This window comes from Schistocerca piceifrons, chromosome X, assembly GCF_021461385.2.
Source record: "Schistocerca piceifrons isolate TAMUIC-IGC-003096 chromosome X, iqSchPice1.1, whole genome shotgun sequence".
Lineage (NCBI taxonomy): Eukaryota > Metazoa > Arthropoda > Insecta > Orthoptera > Acrididae > Schistocerca > Schistocerca piceifrons.
This window is the reverse complement of record NC_060149.1, coordinates 402,043,909-402,063,718: the sequence shown is the minus strand read 5'-3', so window position 1 is coordinate 402,063,718 and position 19,810 is coordinate 402,043,909. Positions and strand designations below refer to the sequence as shown.

Below are 19,810 nucleotides of genomic sequence, written 5' to 3'. Positions count from 1 at the left end.
AAACACCCCCCCCCCCCCCTGCTCCAATCACTCCTTTCCCCCTGTATATGAATTTCTCTCTCTCTCTCTCTTTCTCTCTCTCGCTCTCTCTCTCTCTCTCTCTCTCCCTCTCTCTCCCCCCCCCCCCCCCCAAGAGACCACTGAACTTCAAAATCTACTGAATGACATAGTATTTAGACATCCTTGATCAGCAACATTGCAGCTCAGATACAGAAATGAGGGCAATAGTGTTACACTGAGAGAGAATATGATTCTGTTTACAAGTCATACGGTTACCCAAAAGTCACACATCAGACAAACAAATAACTGATGCTACTACAAGGGATGCAGATAATGTCTTCATTGGTCTTGGAGCAGTGCAAGAAAATATTATGGAGTGATACACTATGTGATCCAAAGTATCCGGACATCTGGCTGAAAATGACTTACAAGTTTGTGGCACCCTCCATTGGTAATGCTGGAATTCAAACACAGTGTTCACCCACCCTTAGCCTTGATACCAGCTTCCACTCTTGCAGGCATATGTTCAGTCAGGTGCTGGAAGGTGTCTTGGGGAATGGTAGCCTGTTCTTCATGGAGTGCTGCACTGAGGAGAGGTATTGATGTCGGTAAGTGAGGCCTGGCTCGAACTCGGTGTTCCAAAACATCCCAGAGGTGTTCTACAGGACTCAGGTCAGGACTCTGTGCAGGGCAATCCATTACAGTGATGATGTGTAACTACTCCGCCACAGGCCGTGCATTATGAACAGGTGCTCGACCGTGTTGAAAGATGCTATCGCCACCCCTTAATTGCTTTTCAACAGTGGGAAGCAAGAAGGTGCTTAAAACATCAATGTAGGCTTGTGCTGTGATACTGCCATGCAAAACAACAAGTGGTGTAAGCCCCCTCCATGAAAAACACGACCACACCATAACACCACCGCCTCCGTATATTACTGTTGGCACTATACATTCTGGTAGATGATGATCATCGGGCATTCGCCATACCCACACCTTGCCATCAGATCGCCGCACTGTGTACCGTGATTTGTCACTCCACACAACATTCTTCCACTATTCAATCGTTCAATGTGTATGCTCCTTAACCAAGCGAGGCGTTGTTTGGCATTTAACGGCGTGATGTGTGGCTTATGAGCTGCCGCTTGACCATGAAATCCAAGTTTTCTCACTGTCATAGTACTTGCAGTGGATCCTGAGGCAGTTTGGAATTCCTGTGTAATGGTCTGGATAGATGTCTGCCTATTACACATTATGACCCTCTTCAACTGTCAGCAGTCTGTCAGTCAAAAGATGAGGTCAGCCTGTACGCTTTTGTGCTGTACATGTCTCTTCATGTTTCCACTTCACTATCACATCAGAAACAGTGGACCTAGGGATGTTTAGGAGAGTGGAAATCTTGCGTACAGACGTATGACACAAATGCACCCAATCACCTGACCACATTCGAAGTCCATGTGTTCTGTGGAGTGCCCCATTCTGCTCTCTCACGATGTCTAATGACTACTGAGATCACTGATACGGAGTACCTGGCAGTAGGTGGCAGCACAATGTACCTAATATGAAAAGCATGTGTTTTTGGTGGTGTCTGGATACTTTTTATCACATAGTGTAAGAAAGATTTGACACTTGGAGAGACCCATGTGGGCAAATGCATCATACCAGCAGTGAAATACTGTACAGTGCAAGTGATAAAATGTTGTGAAGTTTTATCACTTGGTACATGCCTGGACCACAAATCAGGACCGATGGCAAGAAAAACTTAATTATTCAGAATTGGCTTATAAAAAGGTCATACACATGAAGTAAGGGCCACTGAAACTGTGATTCAAATAAGGTCAGATGGATTTACTTGAGTGGCATGTTCAAAACTCATCAGAGCCCCATGAAACAATTTTGAAATGACTGTAGCATCAACTGCATGTCAGATCAATTTACCCAAAAATCTAAAAACAACTATTATTCACCATAATTTAGGAAGTACGAGAACAAGTTATTCTGCCTCTAGTGGATCAGAACTTAGATGAAATCATTAGTGATCTTCCATTCAGGGTATTAAGTATACTTGGTTTACTTTACTTCCTATTAACATAGAAGAATCAGTTCAGTAGATCTGATGCTTCAACTCAAGCGTCTTTTATAGTATGTGAACCTCTTGTGACAGAACAACAAGTAACACAATCTCATCTAAAGAAGTAATTGCACTGTTGATTCTGACCATCAGACTACTAAAGAATTTGACCTGAGTCTGGTAAACACTGATTTCAATGTAACTCCACATGTAAGGGAGGAGAGGATGTTGGGTCATCTCTAACACTCCAATGACAGCAAAAATGTTGCTCAGGACACACTTCACTTCAAGTGACCATTGGGCCGGTGCACTTACTAACTGAAGGAAAAAATGGTTGGTTGGCAGTCAATCAACTTAAGTATCAGATATAGCATCAGTGACCGTGTCTTGTAAAGAAAAATAACTTTTTCTGTGTTGGAAACCATTTCTTTTACAACATATGGGTTTTCTGAGTCCCAGATATCAAATAATACACATACAGGGATGGATAAAAATATGGAAACACTAAGAAATACACGCTTGAACATAAATGCAGGTGCTAGCCACACCTGTAGGTTGTGCTGTTGTATTTGACCATGAATGGCGCCTATGTAATTTCCTCAATACATTGCAAGTGTCAGTCATGGTCAGAACAGTGTTCTGTATTGTGAGTGCATTATGTTGGGGAGTTAAATGACTTAGAATGTCAGTGCTTGTATGGTGGTGCTTCCATAACCAAGATAGCTGAAATGTTTGGTGTATCAAGGGGCACCATATCAAAGATTTACACCACATACAGAGAAAGCGGAAAAACATCATTTTCTAAGTCAAAAAGTGAACGCAAGCAAGTGTTGAGTAATCGTGACAGATGATCATTGAAGAGGAGTGTGATGAAAAATAAACAGGACAACAGCTGCAAATGTCACTGCAGAAATGAATGTTGTGCTTGTGGGCCCTGCCAGCATCAAAATAACATGAAGGGAGCTTCCTAAGCAGGGAAATGCATTATTGAGCAGTGGAAGAAAGTCATTTGGACAGACGTGTTCTGCTTCACACTGTTTCCAACTTTTGGCCGAGTTTGCATCCCAAGAGTAAAACGTGGCGGGGGTTCAGTGATGATTTGGGCTGCCAGTATCATGGTCCCCATGGTTACTCCACAAGGTCGAATTACTGCCAATGATTATGTGACCATTTTGGCTGATCAGGGTACAATGTTTGTTTCCTAAGGGAGATGCTGTGCTCCAAGCTGACAGGGCCCCTGTTCACACAGCTCGCATCAGCCAGTACTGGTTTTGTGAGCATGAGGATGAACTGTCATGTCTCCCTTGGCCACCACACTCACCAAACCTCAATATCATTTAGCCTTTGGGGTCTATGTTGGAGAGAAGGATGTGCGAATGCTGTTCACCCCATTGTTACCTGAACTTGCCAATTTTGCAGGAAGAATGTTGTATGGGTCCCTTGAAAATCATACAGGACCTGCATTTATCCATTCCGAGAAGCTGTTCTGAATGCCACCCATTTTCCTACACTGTATCAGTCAGTGGTGGCTCGTGACCAGAAAAGATGATGGTGCATTTTTCTCACGGAAACATACATTAACAAAGGAGAGAAAAATCAGCATGCTTTTGTAATGTATGACAAACAGGTTGCTTGTTCGTGTCACTGCAGCATCTAGTCATAACAATGGCAAAAAATGTACACAGAATAAAATATTACTTTGCACAATAAAAGAAATTAACATGAATTGCAACTTTTATGCATGCAAAAAGTAGTAGGCCTGCCTTACTAACGTTTTTCAGTAGGACCAATGTTAATGGGTTTGATTGTGTGTCTGCTTTTCGATGTGGTGGTGATTACCTGTACAGGAACTCCATTCTTTTTTCCTTCATATTTGCAAATTTTTCTATCACTCGACTGAAGTCAGGAATTCCTAAAATGAGGTGTCAATCCATACAGAGCACTGTGAGTGCTGATAATCTTTTTTGTTTCATAGTATTCTGTAAGAAGGTTTTGATGTGTGTGTAATGAAAACCATTGTTCTGCTGCTTCTGATGTGGCCACTGGAATTATAGCTTTCAAGAGTTTCACAGTTTTGCTCAATGCATCACAAAGAATAATTATTATCTGTTATGTAATTCAGAAGTTCAAAACTCCATACACATGCTTTTGAACTCCTCACTTCCATAATTAATGGAGAGTTTCATTCAAAGTTTCTTTGCTTAAAAGAGAGAGAGAGAGAGAGAGAGAGAGAGAGAGAGAGAGAGAGAGAGAGAGAGAGAGAGAGAGAGAAGAAGAAGAAGAAGAAGAGAAGAATACCATTCAGTGGCAGCTCTAAAGGGAGTTTCTGGAAAACTGGAAGATTAAGTGGTGAAGTTCTTTGGTATAAAAAGAGGGGACCACAACTACGTGCCATTGAGCTTGAATCTCTCTTTTGCCTCGAAAATTATAACATCACCTACTTCTTTTGCCTCCTGCAATAGGTTACACATCACTACTCCACCTTAAGTTCTCCCTCTTTTATGATACTTGGACAATTCTATTTTTTTCACAACTTCCATAATGTTTGTAATTTCACACTGAAAAACTGTTGGCTGATTTTATGCAAAAGTTAGGTAAATATCCATTTTCTGTAGCTGATAACACAAAATAACCACATGGATCATAATTTCTTCCCCTCCCTCACTCATTACATGAGGTTTGGTTCAAATGGCTCTGAGCACTATGGGACTGAACTTCTGAGGTCATCAGTCCCTTACTTAAACCTAACTAACCTAAGGACATCACACACATTCATGCCCGAGGCAGGACTCGAACCTGCGACTGTAGCGGTCGCGCAGTTCCAAACTGTAGCGCCTAGAACCACTCGGCTACCACGGCCGGCGGTAATAAATGGAAGTTCCCTAGGGAAATGTCAGAACACCATGCTGTTCGAAGATCTGACAGTTGCAGTTTACTTTCAAAGATTTCAGACTCTGTTTCTGCGACTGGCAGGGCAGGGCAGTGCCAGTGAGGTGTTGAAACATATTACACAAGTACTGTGTTGTCAACCATTGCCTCCACACCTGAGGCACCCTACTCAGCATTTGTAAGTGCAGTGCAAACCCAAGGCAACCAGCACATTTACATTCTACTTGGCTGTGTTTGTCATTTTGAGCCAAAGTCTGAGACAAATGGCACACTACTATTCTACTTGTCTAGCTGAATAAGTGATTTTTGGGGGTAGCGCAAACCTGCAAACTTCCCTGGTATTTGTTGTGGTAATGAGTTGTGGTTTTGGTGTTTCCATATTTTTGCCCATGAACAGATTAATTATCAGAAAGAGCCCCCATTCTTCAGACAAGTTTGATCTCATCAAAAAGTGGAAGAATCTCATTCACAATTTTGTTTAATTGTCTGCTATAACTGCAGTCGATGTGAATACTTTGAAGATTACTCTAGAATACCCTCTGTACTACTTTGCAAAGTGTTTACAGTTCTTGTAAGAGCCTTCAAACAAGTACCTGTCTCCAGAACATTATAAAACTTTTGTATTGATGGCTGAAAGTGAGGTCCCTTATCAAAGTAGCCACAGCAATGGCACTGGTACAAAATGGATGACAACACAGTGGATTACCACAGTTACCATTCAGTATCTTCAAATGTGTGTTCTTTACTAATCCAAAAATTATGCAATCACAGGTATATCAAAATGGAACCTACATCTTATTCCCTAGAAGCCCATGATCATCTGTGTATGCACTTTATCAAGTGCATTGAGGTCACTGGCATGTGGCTCAGGAACCTTACAGAAATTTAAAAACCTACTACAGCACCTTCAACTTACACCTGTGTTGGGTAAAAATGTGGAAAATGGAAGATTTCCAAATGTGGCTGTAAGCTGTTGTTGGCACTTTACACAAGACAAAATAATACCCATAATATGGGAAAAATGTATACGAAGAAAGAGGACTTGATAGTGTTTATCATGGGCACCATACTGTCAATCACAAGTACTTGTCAATTGTCACATTTGAAGTTCTGAGCTGTTTTGCCTCATGCGATTATTTTTCCAAGCATTGCCTTGGGGTTACCTTAGCTGCAGCCCAATTTTGCACACATATATTACTTTGACAAATATGGGCATCCCGTTACTATGAGACTGTTAAATGAATGTATTTATGAGATAGAACTCATCAAGCTAATGTAGATTCTCGTATGCCTCTTTTATCATGACAACCATAGAAAATGTTCTTTGGTCTGAAATATGTTTAGTGTGAACAGTGTGTATTTCCGAAAGGTCATGACAAACAACTTTGCACTGATAATCAGAATAACATGCTCCAAAATAAGAATGAAAAATAATTTTGCCAAGTCAAAATTTGTCAGTTATTTTACTTCCACACCCTCTTACAGTTTGACAAATTTGTAAGTTTCAAACAAGGTTCATACCTTACAAGATGTTTCATTCCATAATGAACATAGCACACAGATATTGATTTATGCTCATTTAAAACTGTGTACATTATGTAAAATATATACTTACAGAACAAAAGGAGTTAATAACTAAGTTACAAATATAATACTGCAAAATTAGTTTTGGTTTTCCCATTAATAAATAGACCTTTTATCAACATTCTCTAACATTATTAAACACTTAACAAGTTGAATTAATAACATAACTGGACTTCCGTGTGTCAGTTACAGCTAGTAGTACAGTTGTATGCCCTTGTAATTCATGCTAACAACTGCTGTATCAAAAGGAGAAGTCACCTGAGAAAACAATGAAATTACAAGGAGACAGACTGGCTGGCCAGTGCTTACATTCAGGGGGGAAAATTTCAGTACTGCTGACTGACACACAAAAAACAACCTACGCCGATCTTTTGTAAACTTTACTTCTTTCATCAGAGAAGAAAGAGGGATATATTTGGGATGTTTGGAAGGAGGAGCAGGTCACTCAGACCCCAGATTGAGAGGGATGCAGCATCTGTTGTGAGGATAAGGGGACACTTCCTTTGTTGAATATAAAATTTACTTTCAGAAACTTCAATCTGAATAGGTAAAAATAATTATTCCTTGTTAGAAAATTACTGTTTAATGAATAAATTATTTTCAAAGCCAATTTAATAAATAAATAAATAACAGTAACAATATTAATAACAGCAGTAAAATCAAAAGCATGCACCATGTACAAATGCCATACAATCTTTAACCATATTTTTCTCTCGAAGCAGGATACAAATATTAGACAAGTTCTATCATGGAAGGCGTGACACATTTCATGAACTTCACAGAGTTTGTTTCCGGCTACTACTTAGTTTTCAGCTATTTGCACAAGTTACACTTCCCTGTTCATTGTGATCTTCTTTGCATAAATAAATATAAATTAGATATCACAACATATCTTTGGCTACTTTGACGTAACAACATAAGATAACTGGGAACTCTAGATCAAAAACGCGAGGCCACACCACCACCTCTTGAATCTGAACGTGATGATAAGGTATCACCAACTTTTTCTATCAAATTTGAGCTCTGGTATGGTTCACGAATTGCACTCACTTTATAATTCAAAAGGCGAAGCTGGTGTAACGTCTTGTTGCTCATCTCAGGTTTATGCCATGCTGAAAACATAATGGATAAATATTTCAATACTGAAACATTAAGACAGATTAAAGCCACTCCTTATTTCAATTGAGAGTGGCAAATAGTAACTGAAACTAAAACTTCATGGTGATTAACAGTACGTGGAAACTCCACAGTCATAGACGAGATATAAATTGGAGTCCTAATATGTCACATAGATTAAATGTTTTAGTAAGCTTCATTAAATTAGGTTCTCAATTAAATTTAAAGTTCCATTTATAGATTAATGATAATATTTATTTCTTTGACTACTTTTCAAGTTCAGTTTTAGAATGTTGTTGGGGATACTTCAAAACATGTAGCACAGCTCTCTGCAACAAATGTCCATATGTACAGTTCTTTTATATATTAGACTGTACATACCGACACATAATACAGTAATTATAAATGGACTTTGTCAATAGTATAATAAGCTCCTTGTTGAGTTTTATGGATATTATTACTGCTGAACATATCATATTACCTTTTTTTATTTTTATACACAATATTATCATTGACTAGATTACAAATAGTTTACATAGACACTATTCATTTCATTCCTGACCATACACTTATTTCTTAAGATTTTTTTCATTTCCCAATATTGGTATGGCCAAACTTTAGTTTGAACTCTTTCTTTTTTGAAATCTGGCCTGGTGGTTCCCCACTTATCAATTACAGTACCCCTTGATGGTCTAATACCTTGTGGCTTATCACTTTTACATCAGCTTTGATCTTTTTAAATTATTGTTCTTTGATTTTGTCCATCTCCTGACAGTTCTAATCTATTATTTAACCACTGTTCCTGTTATCTCTGTTATATTTTTCTTAACACAATTTCAATTTACTCCATATTTAGGCCTATTCTATTTCAATTTTTTGCATTCAATTTGCAAGGCAATAAATTATGATTTGAACTGATAGCACACCAGAGCCCCCCCACATCTTAGGTCAGTAATACATGCTACTGCGGTGGTAAGCAGCATGGAGGTACCTGCTCACAGTCATGGAGGTGGAAGAAATTCTCATCAGTATCTGGCTATCAGAGGGAGCAAGAGTAGTGGTGAAAATTTTCTTGATTGTTATAATATGCACCAATGCCTTGGGTTAAATTCCAAGTGTTTGTGTGGTATCTCACAGTGTGAGGGTATGTGACACTTGGAGATCAGCAATCTGTCATATGAGGCTCTGAGGTTCCTTTGGCATTATTTAACATAAGTAGATGCATGTTAGCACATACCTTTGTCCTCAAACCTCATATTGAGATCAGTATATACTTTACTACAACTCAACACAATTATCAAAAGAACATATATACTTTCCTGAACTTTCATAGCAGGCCAGAAGAAGGCAATCTACCCCAACCCCCTTCACCAAATGACCTCACTTGGGACAGCAATTTGGGATTTTCAAATTACCTGCAGTGCTCAATGGGCATGTGACTTTCATTTTTATTGACCATTACTCCCACACATATGAGGTCATAAGAAATACGAGGTGCATTCAAGTTCTAAGGCCTCTGATTTTTTTTCTCTGGACTGGAAAGAGATAGAAACATGCGCATTGTTTTAAAATGAGGCCGCGTTCATTGTCAATACGTCCCAGAGATGGCAGCACCGTACGGCAGATGGAATTTTACCGCCAGCGGCGAGAATGAAAACTGTTTTAAATACTTAAAATGGCGACGTTTTCCTTACTTGAACAGCGTGCAATAATTAGTTTTCTGAATTTGCGTGGTGTGAAACCAATTGAAATTCATCAACAGTTGAAGGAGACATGTGGCGATGGAGTTATGGATGTGTCGAAAGTGCGTTCGTGGGTGCGACAGTTTAATGAAGGCAGAACATCGTGTGACAACAAACTGAAACAACCTCGGGCTCGCACAAGCCGGTCTGACGACATCATCGAGAAAGTGGAGAGAATTGTTTTGGGGGATCGCTGAATGACTGTTGAACAGATCGCCTCCAGAGTTGGCATTTCTGTGGGTTCTGTGCAAACAATCCTGCATGACGACCTGAAAATGCGGAAAGTGTCATCTAGGTGGGTGCCACGAATGCTGACGGACGGCCACATGGCTGCCCATGTGGCATGTTGCCAAGCAGTGTTGACGCACAACGACAGCATGAATGGGACTTTCTTTTCGTCGGTTGTGACAATGGATGAGACGTGGATGCCATTTTTCAATCCAGAAACAAAGCGCCAGTAAGCTCAATGGAAGCACACAGATTCACCGCCACCAAAAAAATTTCGGGTAACCGCCAGTGCTGAAAAAATGATGGTGTCCATGTTCTGGGACAGCGAGGGCGTAATCCTTACCCATTGCGTTCGAAAGGGCACTACGGTAACAGGTGCATCCTACGAAAATGTTTTGAAGAACAAATTCCTTCCTGCACTGCAACAAAAACGTCCGGGAAGGGGTGCGCGTATGCTATTTCACCAAGACAACGCACCCGCACATCGAGCTAATGTTACGCAACAGTTTCTTCGTGATAACAACTTTGAAGTGATTCCTCATGGTCCCTACTCACCTGACCTGGCTCCTAGTGACTTTTGGCTTTTTCCAACAATGAAAGACACTCTCCGTGGCCGCACATTCACCAGCTGTGCTGCTATTGCCTCAGCGATTTTCCAGTGGTCAAAACAGACTCCTAAAGAAGCCTTTGCCGCTGCCATGGAATCATGGCATCAGCATTGTGAAAAATGTGTACGTCTACAGGGCAATTACATCGAGAAGTAACACCAGTTTCAACGATTTCGGGTGAGTAGTTAATTAGAAAAAAAATCGGAGGCCTTAGAACTTGAATGCACCTTGTATATTAAGAACTAGTATCAATAGGAGAATGCACAAACAGTTTCTGGGTTCATGATCCCCTTTTAGAGTCAGCACCTTTAACAACATTGCACTTGTTCTAAAAGCGATGTCATGCATCAGTATCACAATGTAGCTACACCTTCTGTGGACTGGTTCCAAGAACACAAATGATTTTCGTAATTATGAGTGCCCACTAAGATCACCTACTGTCATCCATTTGACATTTCATTTCAAGCAATGGAACAGAGTTGGCAGCTGAATGGCAAGCTTACATGTGTGGCGATATCAGAGGGTAATAAAGGTGAAGGTGGAAGAGGAAGATTAGGGTTTTACATCCCACTGACAATAAGGTCATTAGAGACAGGGCACAAGCTCAGATTGGGCAAGAATGAGAAAGGAAACTGGCTGTGTTCTCAAAGGAACCATCCTGGCATTTGCCTTATTGAGTTTAGAGTAACAATTGAAAACCTAAATCAGGATGGCCAGATGGGGATTTCAAACAGCATCCTTCTGTTCAAGTAGAGTGTCTTAACCATTGCATCACCATGATTGGTACAGGCTACGTAAGACATCTCATTGTAACACAGCCAAATTGGTTTGCTTGACCACCACTTCTTTGTATACTTCACCTTTTTTCTGTCCACAATTTGCTGTGTGGAAACTCACATACTGACATTTTATGTCATATTTGTTTACAGAATAGAATACACAGAAACTACATATTTATATGACTAAATAAAATTATCTTCTCCACTCCTCCCTCCCCATTTCAAATAAGTGACATAAGAACATAATCCAGAGGTAGAGACTATATTTTGGGGACCTTCTTTTATGTTGTGGCGTAACAAGCTAGTTACGCCACACTGAGAAGGGAGCCGAAGGCACGCGTATACACACGCCGACTGGCGTCAAGTCTGGAACAGGATACGTTATGACTGCTATAAAGAAAATACATAGCTTTGGAATATACTTAACTTTATTCTTTGTTGGTTTACAACGTTCTTCTGGAGACATTTATACGATAACTCTCAACTAGGTAAGGCTAATGGTGCCTTGCTAGGCCGTAGCCATGGACTTAGCAGAAGGCTATTCTAACTGACTCTCGGCAAATGAGAGGAAGGCTTTGTCCGTATTGTCGCTAGCAATGTCGTCGTACAACTGGGACGAGTGCTCGTCCGTATCTCGAGACCTGCCTTGTGGTGGCGCTCGGTCTGCGATCACAGTGGCGACACGCGGGTCCGACATGTACTAAATGGACCGCGGCCGATTTAAGTTACCACCTAGCAAGTGTGGTGTCTGGCGGTGACACCACATTTTACTCTTAACCATATTTTACCATAAATTTCTGTTACATTTAACTGTTGTAATCATGTATATCAGATCAGAACCCATCTCAGTTGTTAGAGAGTAGGAAAACTGTCATTTCCTGCAAGATTCCTGCAGGGTCAGAGGAAAATGATGACATTCTTCTCCAACAAATAACTGAAAAAATAACACAGGACAACGAAATTTTTTTTAAAACTTTTTTTTACTTTGGTAGCTGATCTTTATAGATTTTTATGAGCTGAATCCAACTCTAGCCTTAGTTTTTTTGTATCAGCCATAGTTTTCAAGCAATATGCTTTTTATGATATAGTATAAAAATCCTATGTTCTATGGTAAACGGGGAAATTAATGAACTGCTTTATTACAACATAAGCATGGATTGTATTTACAGTTAGATAATTAAAACAAAGATATGTGTTAGTAGAGGTTTCACTTGTCAGCTAGAATTGGTTTGCATTTTCTTTCTTTTTTTCTTTGAAGCTTCTTGTGTAGCTTTTTCTACAATGAGTCGCTTGCTGAACTACTCGGTGAAGTCACCGACAGTAGTCCCCCATCATGTTGGTGTTCCAGCGGCCATGGTAGTGTTTTTCCATCACTTTAATGTCCTGGTGAAAACACTCTCCTTGCTCCTCACTAATATCTCCTATATTGTACGGGAAGTAATCAAAGCGACTGTTCAAAAAGTGAACTTTCAGGCTCATTAAACATCCGAAAGTTTTAAACTTCTTTAACATTGTAGCTATAATAGAAACATACTCTGGGTCTTTTTCATGTCCTAAGAACTTTGTAACAACCTGCTTGAATGATAACCATGCTTCTTTCTCATTTAAGGTCATTGTGGATTCAAAGTTAACATCAAATATCAATTTTATAATGTCAGGTCCAACAAAGGCGCCTTCTTTTAGTTTAGCTTCAGAAAGGTGTGGAAACTTTTGGCAGACATACTTAAAACATGGTCCACCTTTAGGCAAAGCCTTTACAAACTATTTCATTAGGCCTAACTTTATATGTAGAGGTGGTAGGAGTACGTTTTTTTTTTTTTTGCATCTATAAGGCTTTTGCATAAAATGTTCTTCTCACCAGGTTTTAAAGACTCCCTCACAGGCCAGTTCTTTCTGCACCAGTGTTGATCCCTAGCCCTACTGTCCCATTCACACAAGAAAATTGGAAATTTGAGAAAGCCACCTTGCTGATCAAGAAGCATGCATGTTACTTTTAGATCACCACATATCATTCCGCCATGAGCAGAATAGCCTATTTTATTTAGCACTATTTCTTGGTTTTCATAGCTTTCTTTCATATGTACAGAATGTCCAACATGTATATATACATACATGTTACCATTGTATAATAAAACAGCCTTTAAACTAGTTTTGGATGAATCAATAGATAGCCTCCCATCTTCCTACCTAACTCATTCATCAGACTGGGAATGTCTGAGCAGTACAGTAAATCACCTTGTTGTTGAAAAAATCTTGGAAAATTGCTGCTCTCTCTTTCTATACATGTATATGCTGGTTCCAACTGCCAGTAAGTTTTTTCTTTTAATCTAGAGCCAAGCAATTCAGCTTTTTCTTTCATTGAGCCCAGATCCCTAACCAAATCGTTAAGCTCGCTCTGAGTAAACAATCTGGGCTCTAAACTTTCTGTATTACAATGGAATTCATCATCATCTGGATCTTGTAAATCAGATTGTACATCAGAAAACACTTTTGTTGGAATAGAATTTAAATCATCTGGTGATTCAGCTACTGGCAAATCTACACTATGCCTTACTGGTCGGATAGCGGATGGAAGATTAGGGTAGCTTATTATTTTCTTGTTTTTTGAATTATGACCTGTAATATCAACACTGCAAAAGTAGCAATCATTGGAATGATTTCTTGGCTCCCTCCATATCACAGGAATAGCAAATCTAAAGGCTTTTTTTCTGCTTGCTGGACCATTTTCTCAGATCTTCAACACACACATAACATACCTTATGCGGTGACCAAGATTTATCTTGATCACTAAGTTTAGATTCAAAGTATGATAGATAAACCCTTTTCACAAAGTCTGTAATGTTTCTTTGGTGTTTTTTAATCACAAATTCAGCACAAATACAACAAAACCTGTCAACAGAGGTTTTACAACCACGATTAGACATTGTACTTAGCAAATGTACAGGAAACGGGAAAGTGAGTTTAGGTTGACAGTAAACAAAACATAATCTGTTAATACAAAAATACAATTGAACTTTTTTTGCTAGCAAATGTTTTTCAGCAGTGCTACCAACATCATCTATAAATTTAACTGTAAAATGTGAAGAAATGGTGGGTGACACTTTTTTTTAAGTATCATATTTGGATTTCCCACCCTAAAAAACATAAGAATAAGGTATTTTCAGCAAAAAAGTTTTTCCTGTGTAATCGAAAATCTAAGACGAAAGTCTTATAGTCATAAGATTTCTCCCCTGGTGAATGAAAAATCAACCCTAATAATTTTTTCTTTTTTTTGTTATTAAATGGTTCATTAACTCTCCAAACCATACTCAGATATTATTTATACAAGACAGGGAACAATTCATGTCACATCTTTGCTTTAACCATTTTTAAGGGAAATTTTTATTTACTCTGACAATATTTGGCTTAATTTTACGACACTATGTTATTTTACAATATCTGTACAATGTAGTTCAGAGCAAAGTTTTGAATAAGAGGTAGCACTTTTTTTTTTAGTGGCTGCAGTACACTTAGCCAGGAAGGCAACCTGTGAAAGGAACAATTCCTGTGCAATGATTAAGAGTTTTTTACAATAGTCCAGATCTGTCACAAAGTAATGAGATGCCCATATCTGAAGTCTATGGGAGCATGCAAATCTTGATGAAACTACTGTACTATACACATTAAAATCCCATATTGTTACGCTATATACAGCAAACACTAATTTGAAATCCACTCAGCTGTTGAAGATACAATGACAACACTTAGTGAAAGCTTTGAAGGTTAGTGTAATCTAATAGCAAAGCAAAAGAAGTTGGTATTATATCTTGAGATTTTGAACCAGATACTCCTTTTCCTGGGTTGAAAGAGAAAGAAGAAGAAAAAGACACTAACGGAAGCATCTGAACACATCTCAGGACACAAATCAAACCTTCAATTTCCCACTATCCCTATCCGACTCCCAAATTCATGGAAAGTTCTCTTACATACCTTGCTCAACTATTACTCTTCCGGTAAAGAATCTATGAATGATGACTTAACTGAAACCTAAGAACTGATTCCACACTGAAATTTTAACTGTCCAGTAGTGTGTGTACAATAATTAAACTTGGTGACATATTATAACTATGAGGAATAGGTGAAAGTTACTGGCACTCAAGGCAGGCTGCTAGAATGATGGCTCATTGGTGAGAGCTTTTTTTGTAAGCAGTCTTTATCTGTCAGTACATTTAATTATAAAGGCACACTGCTACAGAGTGCCAGTTCCATTCCTGCAGTTGCTTTCGTTTCATAATACATCAACATGTAAAAAAAGTTTCATTATATCACTAAGTTACACGTTACTATATAAATAATATTTCCTTACCTTCATACTGAATCTGGTTCTCCACAGGGTTGTACCGAAAACGTGGAGCTTCCATACTAGCGCTAATATTCTTTTCTCTTGTTATGTACTCTACAAGTAGCTGAATGCCAACTACTGCATCTCCCACTCCAGAAATGAGCCTTCTTCCACAAACCTCTTTCTGTACTGCTATAATTGGTGTAGCAAGTGAGAAAGGTCTTTTTCCTGGAGCAAATGCATTACTTCCTGCATTAAAATTTTCCATTGCATTATTTAATACAAATCCCTCTTTTGTCAACAGCTGTGAACCAAACCAGGTATTCAAGCCACTGGAAATGAGAAGTATAACTATCATTTTGGGCAGATACAAATACAGTTTAATGTTCTTCTTTCTAAACAGAAAACTTTGGATATAACATACTTTGGCACAACACACTAACCTCACAATAGAAACATACAAGTCATTAAGATCAACAGCAGCAACATGAGAGCCCACTGCTTCTGGATAACTCCACAAAGCTGTTGAACTGAGAAGCCCATGATCAGAGGTGTTGTCAGGCGTGTCACCTGGACAAAAACAGAAAATGTCAATAGCTGTGGATTAAAACTGTGTCAGACTAGTATACTAATTTCCTAATGACAGCTTGCAGCAGACATTAACAGATTTTTGCTCCAGATCTTGTGTCAGGGATATATTTATAACTCCAATACACAATAGTCCAGATTTGTAGATTAAGTAATTAAATGTGTGCTTTTTGTGCTGTTAAATGACATGTGTTTCAACCTCAGTGGATATTTGACTAGGTATAGATCAACTGTGTGATCCAGCACTCCGTACACCTTCTTGGCATTTCGTTTATAAATTCCCGCATTGCACTAGTACATTTCATTTGGTATTCCACTGGGGTCACTAGTTAGTCCAATTTACAGGAGACAAAGATTACTTGAAATTAGTGGCTTAAGTGCAGGCTCTGTGAATTCTGGTGTGTGTCACATTTATCTTTCATTAAAATTGTGACACCAACTTAACTGGACAACACAGGTCCCTGATAATATAATTGGTGTTTAACAGACTTGGTGTGTACTTATTTGTGGATCAACCAACCTCTTCTTTGGTCTTTCATGTAATACAAATATTGTGCCTGTGAAATGAATGCAGACCAGTTAAGCCAGGTAACACTGAACAGACTGCAGCAGTGCTAATCCAGACTGAGAGCACATAGCGAACAGGTAGATCTCTGATATCACTAGATCGTGCAAGCCTGTTATTCCACCAGTTTAACACTGCAGTTTGCTTGTTTAATAGAGACATGTTTTAGTTGCTTCTAAAATCAGCATGAAATGAACACCATAAAATAATCTCACATTTGTTTATGTATCCGTCAATCACCAGTAATTCGACGGCAAGGTGTCAGGTTCTCTCTACTCTTTGCATTATTTCTATAAATGTTAAAAGTATGTTAATGTACATCAAACAGTGAAACAGTTAGTCACTCACCAAATGAGTTGAATTGTGTTCTGTATGTTTCTTGCATGGCTGCAGTTAATGCCTGTATCATTTCAGTAAAGTTTCCAACTGTCTTGTTGTTATCTAATTTCCTTAGTGTCTCCAAGAGGAATGGTCCACCAGAAGGAGAATCTGGTACTATTATATTGAAACTTCCAAACACAGAATGCAGTGCTTTTCTTCTTTTAGGCTGGTATGTTTCAAGATCTTCTTTCTTCATAACACCACCTGCTGCTTCAACTGCAGATAGCACTGCATTTGCAAGCTGTCCATTATAAAGCACTATTTTATGAGAAAAAAAGAAAAAAAATATTGTTGAAAATTAATGAGAATCCATGTACTGAAACTAAAATGAAAAAGCCATCATTAGGGTGCTACAGCTTTTAAACATGTAGAAGATTCATAAATAACTACAAAACACAAATCTGAAGGCTACTACAAGTAGAAAGTGCCAAGTGTAGAATACACATTGAGCAAAGAACAGTGTGACAATTCCCTGTACACCCAAGTAAAGCACATGCAGACTTTATGCTTTCAGCATTACAGGATCATTTATCAGCAAAGTGAAGGGTAGACTAAATACCACTTCTGTTTTGTCATTTATTTCCAATATCTACATTAATAAAGTGAAAAAGTTAGGAAATAAAGGTTACCACTGATACCAAGTCTTTTTGCTCATTTTCTGTAGCATCTAGGTCATTAGAAATGAGGTACTAGCTCAGTTCAGATAAGTTAAGGCTTCATATTGAATGGTGTAGAGTAAATACAAAATTTTCAGCAGGGTTACAAGACTAGGATTCAAACCTGGCTTTTCCCATATATGATAAAAGTAAGGTTTTACTATAATGTTTTGTCAACATCAAAGTCATTAGAGATGACACACTAAACGTAACTGTACAAGGATATGGAGGAAACCTGCCATGAGCTTGACTTGTCGAACAAATATTGATCTGCAATGATTTACAGAAATCAGGGCAAATCTGAATCTGGATGATCAGGTGTGGATTTGAACCCTGCTGTTGCCAAATATGTATCCACTGTTTTAAGCATTGCTCCAAATCACTCAGCTCCATAAAATAAGCAACTACTTTACTGCAGCACTATCTCCCCTGTGGGTAACTGTTTCAGAAGTCTCCACCTTTGCGAAGGCAAAGACTTAATATAAGTGGCATGTACAAAAGCAAGGCAGAACAAAGTTATAACTACATTTGATTATAGAATAGTCACATGCTGATAAAACTACATACAGTAACCAAAGTAACTATGTATTAAAATTTAAATTACACTTATACATATGAGACTTATAACTGATATATATTTATGTGCCATGGAGAAAATACTGAAAAACAGAGGCATTTATGCATCTGACTATCAGAAATATAAATAAATGAAAAAGTTTCAGGCCAACACACACTTATTAGTTCCATAAAATAAGCATTTTGATGAAGCGACTACACTGAACTCTTTAGACATTCCCAGTATTCTGTTCACATCTTGAGGTGTCAGGTATTCTGTCAGATATCCGTTTCGTTCTGCATGATATTTCAACAACATGACTTGTTATCTTCATCAGGTGCTACCTGAGGCTGCTCGTCAAGTGGAATGGGTCCAGTATTTATACCTACACTAGAAAAATGCTGATATCTAGCAAAATACCTGACACCTTGAGATGTCAAAGCCACTACATGTTGTAATGTGAGGCTTTACACACTGTGATATAAAGAGGAGGGGATGGGGTGGGGGATGAGGAGGAAGAGTTTTTACCCAACCTCATTCCCATAGTGTTGCCATGGTGAATGGGATTCAAATTCTGTGTTGAGTATCTGTGAAGGATAAGAAAGACAAAGCGCTAGTGAATATTTAAACATTTTGTTAAATACAAGCACATATTTAAATGGTTGTACTTTCATGGAGGAAAAATCCTCCCCCTTAAAGTAATTTCTTCTAACATTATTCCCTCCATTATAGGTGAGCTATCACTATGTAACAGCCAAACAATATAGCCTTCCAACTATCTGCAGGACTTCACATTAGTGAGCTCAAACTTAGAGAAGGCCTACGTGCTATTCTGTATCAGAATTCAAGTTTTAATGCCAGAATATGTCACAAAATACTTATTCACTGCTATTTTATTCTAACAGCTTAAGTGAAAATAGAAAATTAGATACACATATTGCTATCTACGAATATACAGCTGTGTGTTTTCAGAGCTGCAAAATGGTTAGTAACAACACAAAATAGTAGTTGTATTAATTTGTAGTTACTGTCATAGCTCATATAATCAGACTGATAAATGAATCCTGAACTACCTCATTCTCCCTTTTTGAACCCCGCTTCCCCATACCTCCCTCTCCCTGCCCTGCCACTATACATTAACACAAATTGTAATCTATTAAAAAAAGGCTCTGAGCACTATGGGACTTAACTGCTGAGGTCATCAGTCTCCTAGAACTTAGAACTACTTAAACCTAACTAACCTAAGGACATCACACACATCCATGCCCGAGGCAGGATTCGAACCTGCGACCATAGCGGTCATGCGGTTCCAGACTGAAGCGCCTAGAACCGCTCGGTCACTCTGGCCAACTCTATTACAAACACACAAAGTTTAGACTACATATCAAGAAGAATTTGAAGAAATGTACTTATTGACTTACAACAGAAAAGTATTGTGAGGTATGTTATTTAATAATATATCAGCTGTTGGCCAGTGGTGGCAGCAGCAACTTCAGTCACATGAAAAATAATGTACACAGAACACACACAGAATCCAAGATGCAAAAGAAATAAATTACACAACATACTATAACTAGCCAAATAAAATACTTTATTTAGTTGGATGTTGTCAATTAATGTAATTTTCATAGCAAGATAAATGTACAACTATGTCAAAACTGATTAAATGACAGTGTGATGAAAATATAAAATAATAGGCACATGTAGTTAATAAACCTAGGAATTGATT

At 38.5% G+C, this 19,810-nt stretch overlaps 1 protein-coding gene across 3 annotated transcripts in view; it reads right to left on the bottom strand.

Annotated features, from left to right (window-relative positions):
• Nucleotides 1–19,810, bottom strand: part of LOC124721219 (glutathione hydrolase 7-like) — an 87,238-nt gene that overhangs the window by 24,454 nt on the left and 42,974 nt on the right. The window contains exons 6-9 of one of the 3 annotated variants that reach the window (XM_047246071.1): nucleotides 16,837–17,127; nucleotides 15,779–15,905; nucleotides 15,360–15,667; nucleotides 7,592–7,653 (exon numbers count right to left, since the gene is read on the bottom strand). In XM_047246071.1, the coding sequence (XP_047102027.1) occupies nucleotides 7,592–7,653; nucleotides 15,360–15,667; nucleotides 15,779–15,905; nucleotides 16,837–17,127 (788 nt within the window). Of the gene's footprint in view, nucleotides 1–7,138; nucleotides 7,654–15,359; nucleotides 15,668–15,778; nucleotides 15,906–16,836; nucleotides 17,128–19,810 lie in introns of those variants that run through there. The other 2 variants (XM_047246072.1, XM_047246073.1) reach the window with 2 other exon arrangements.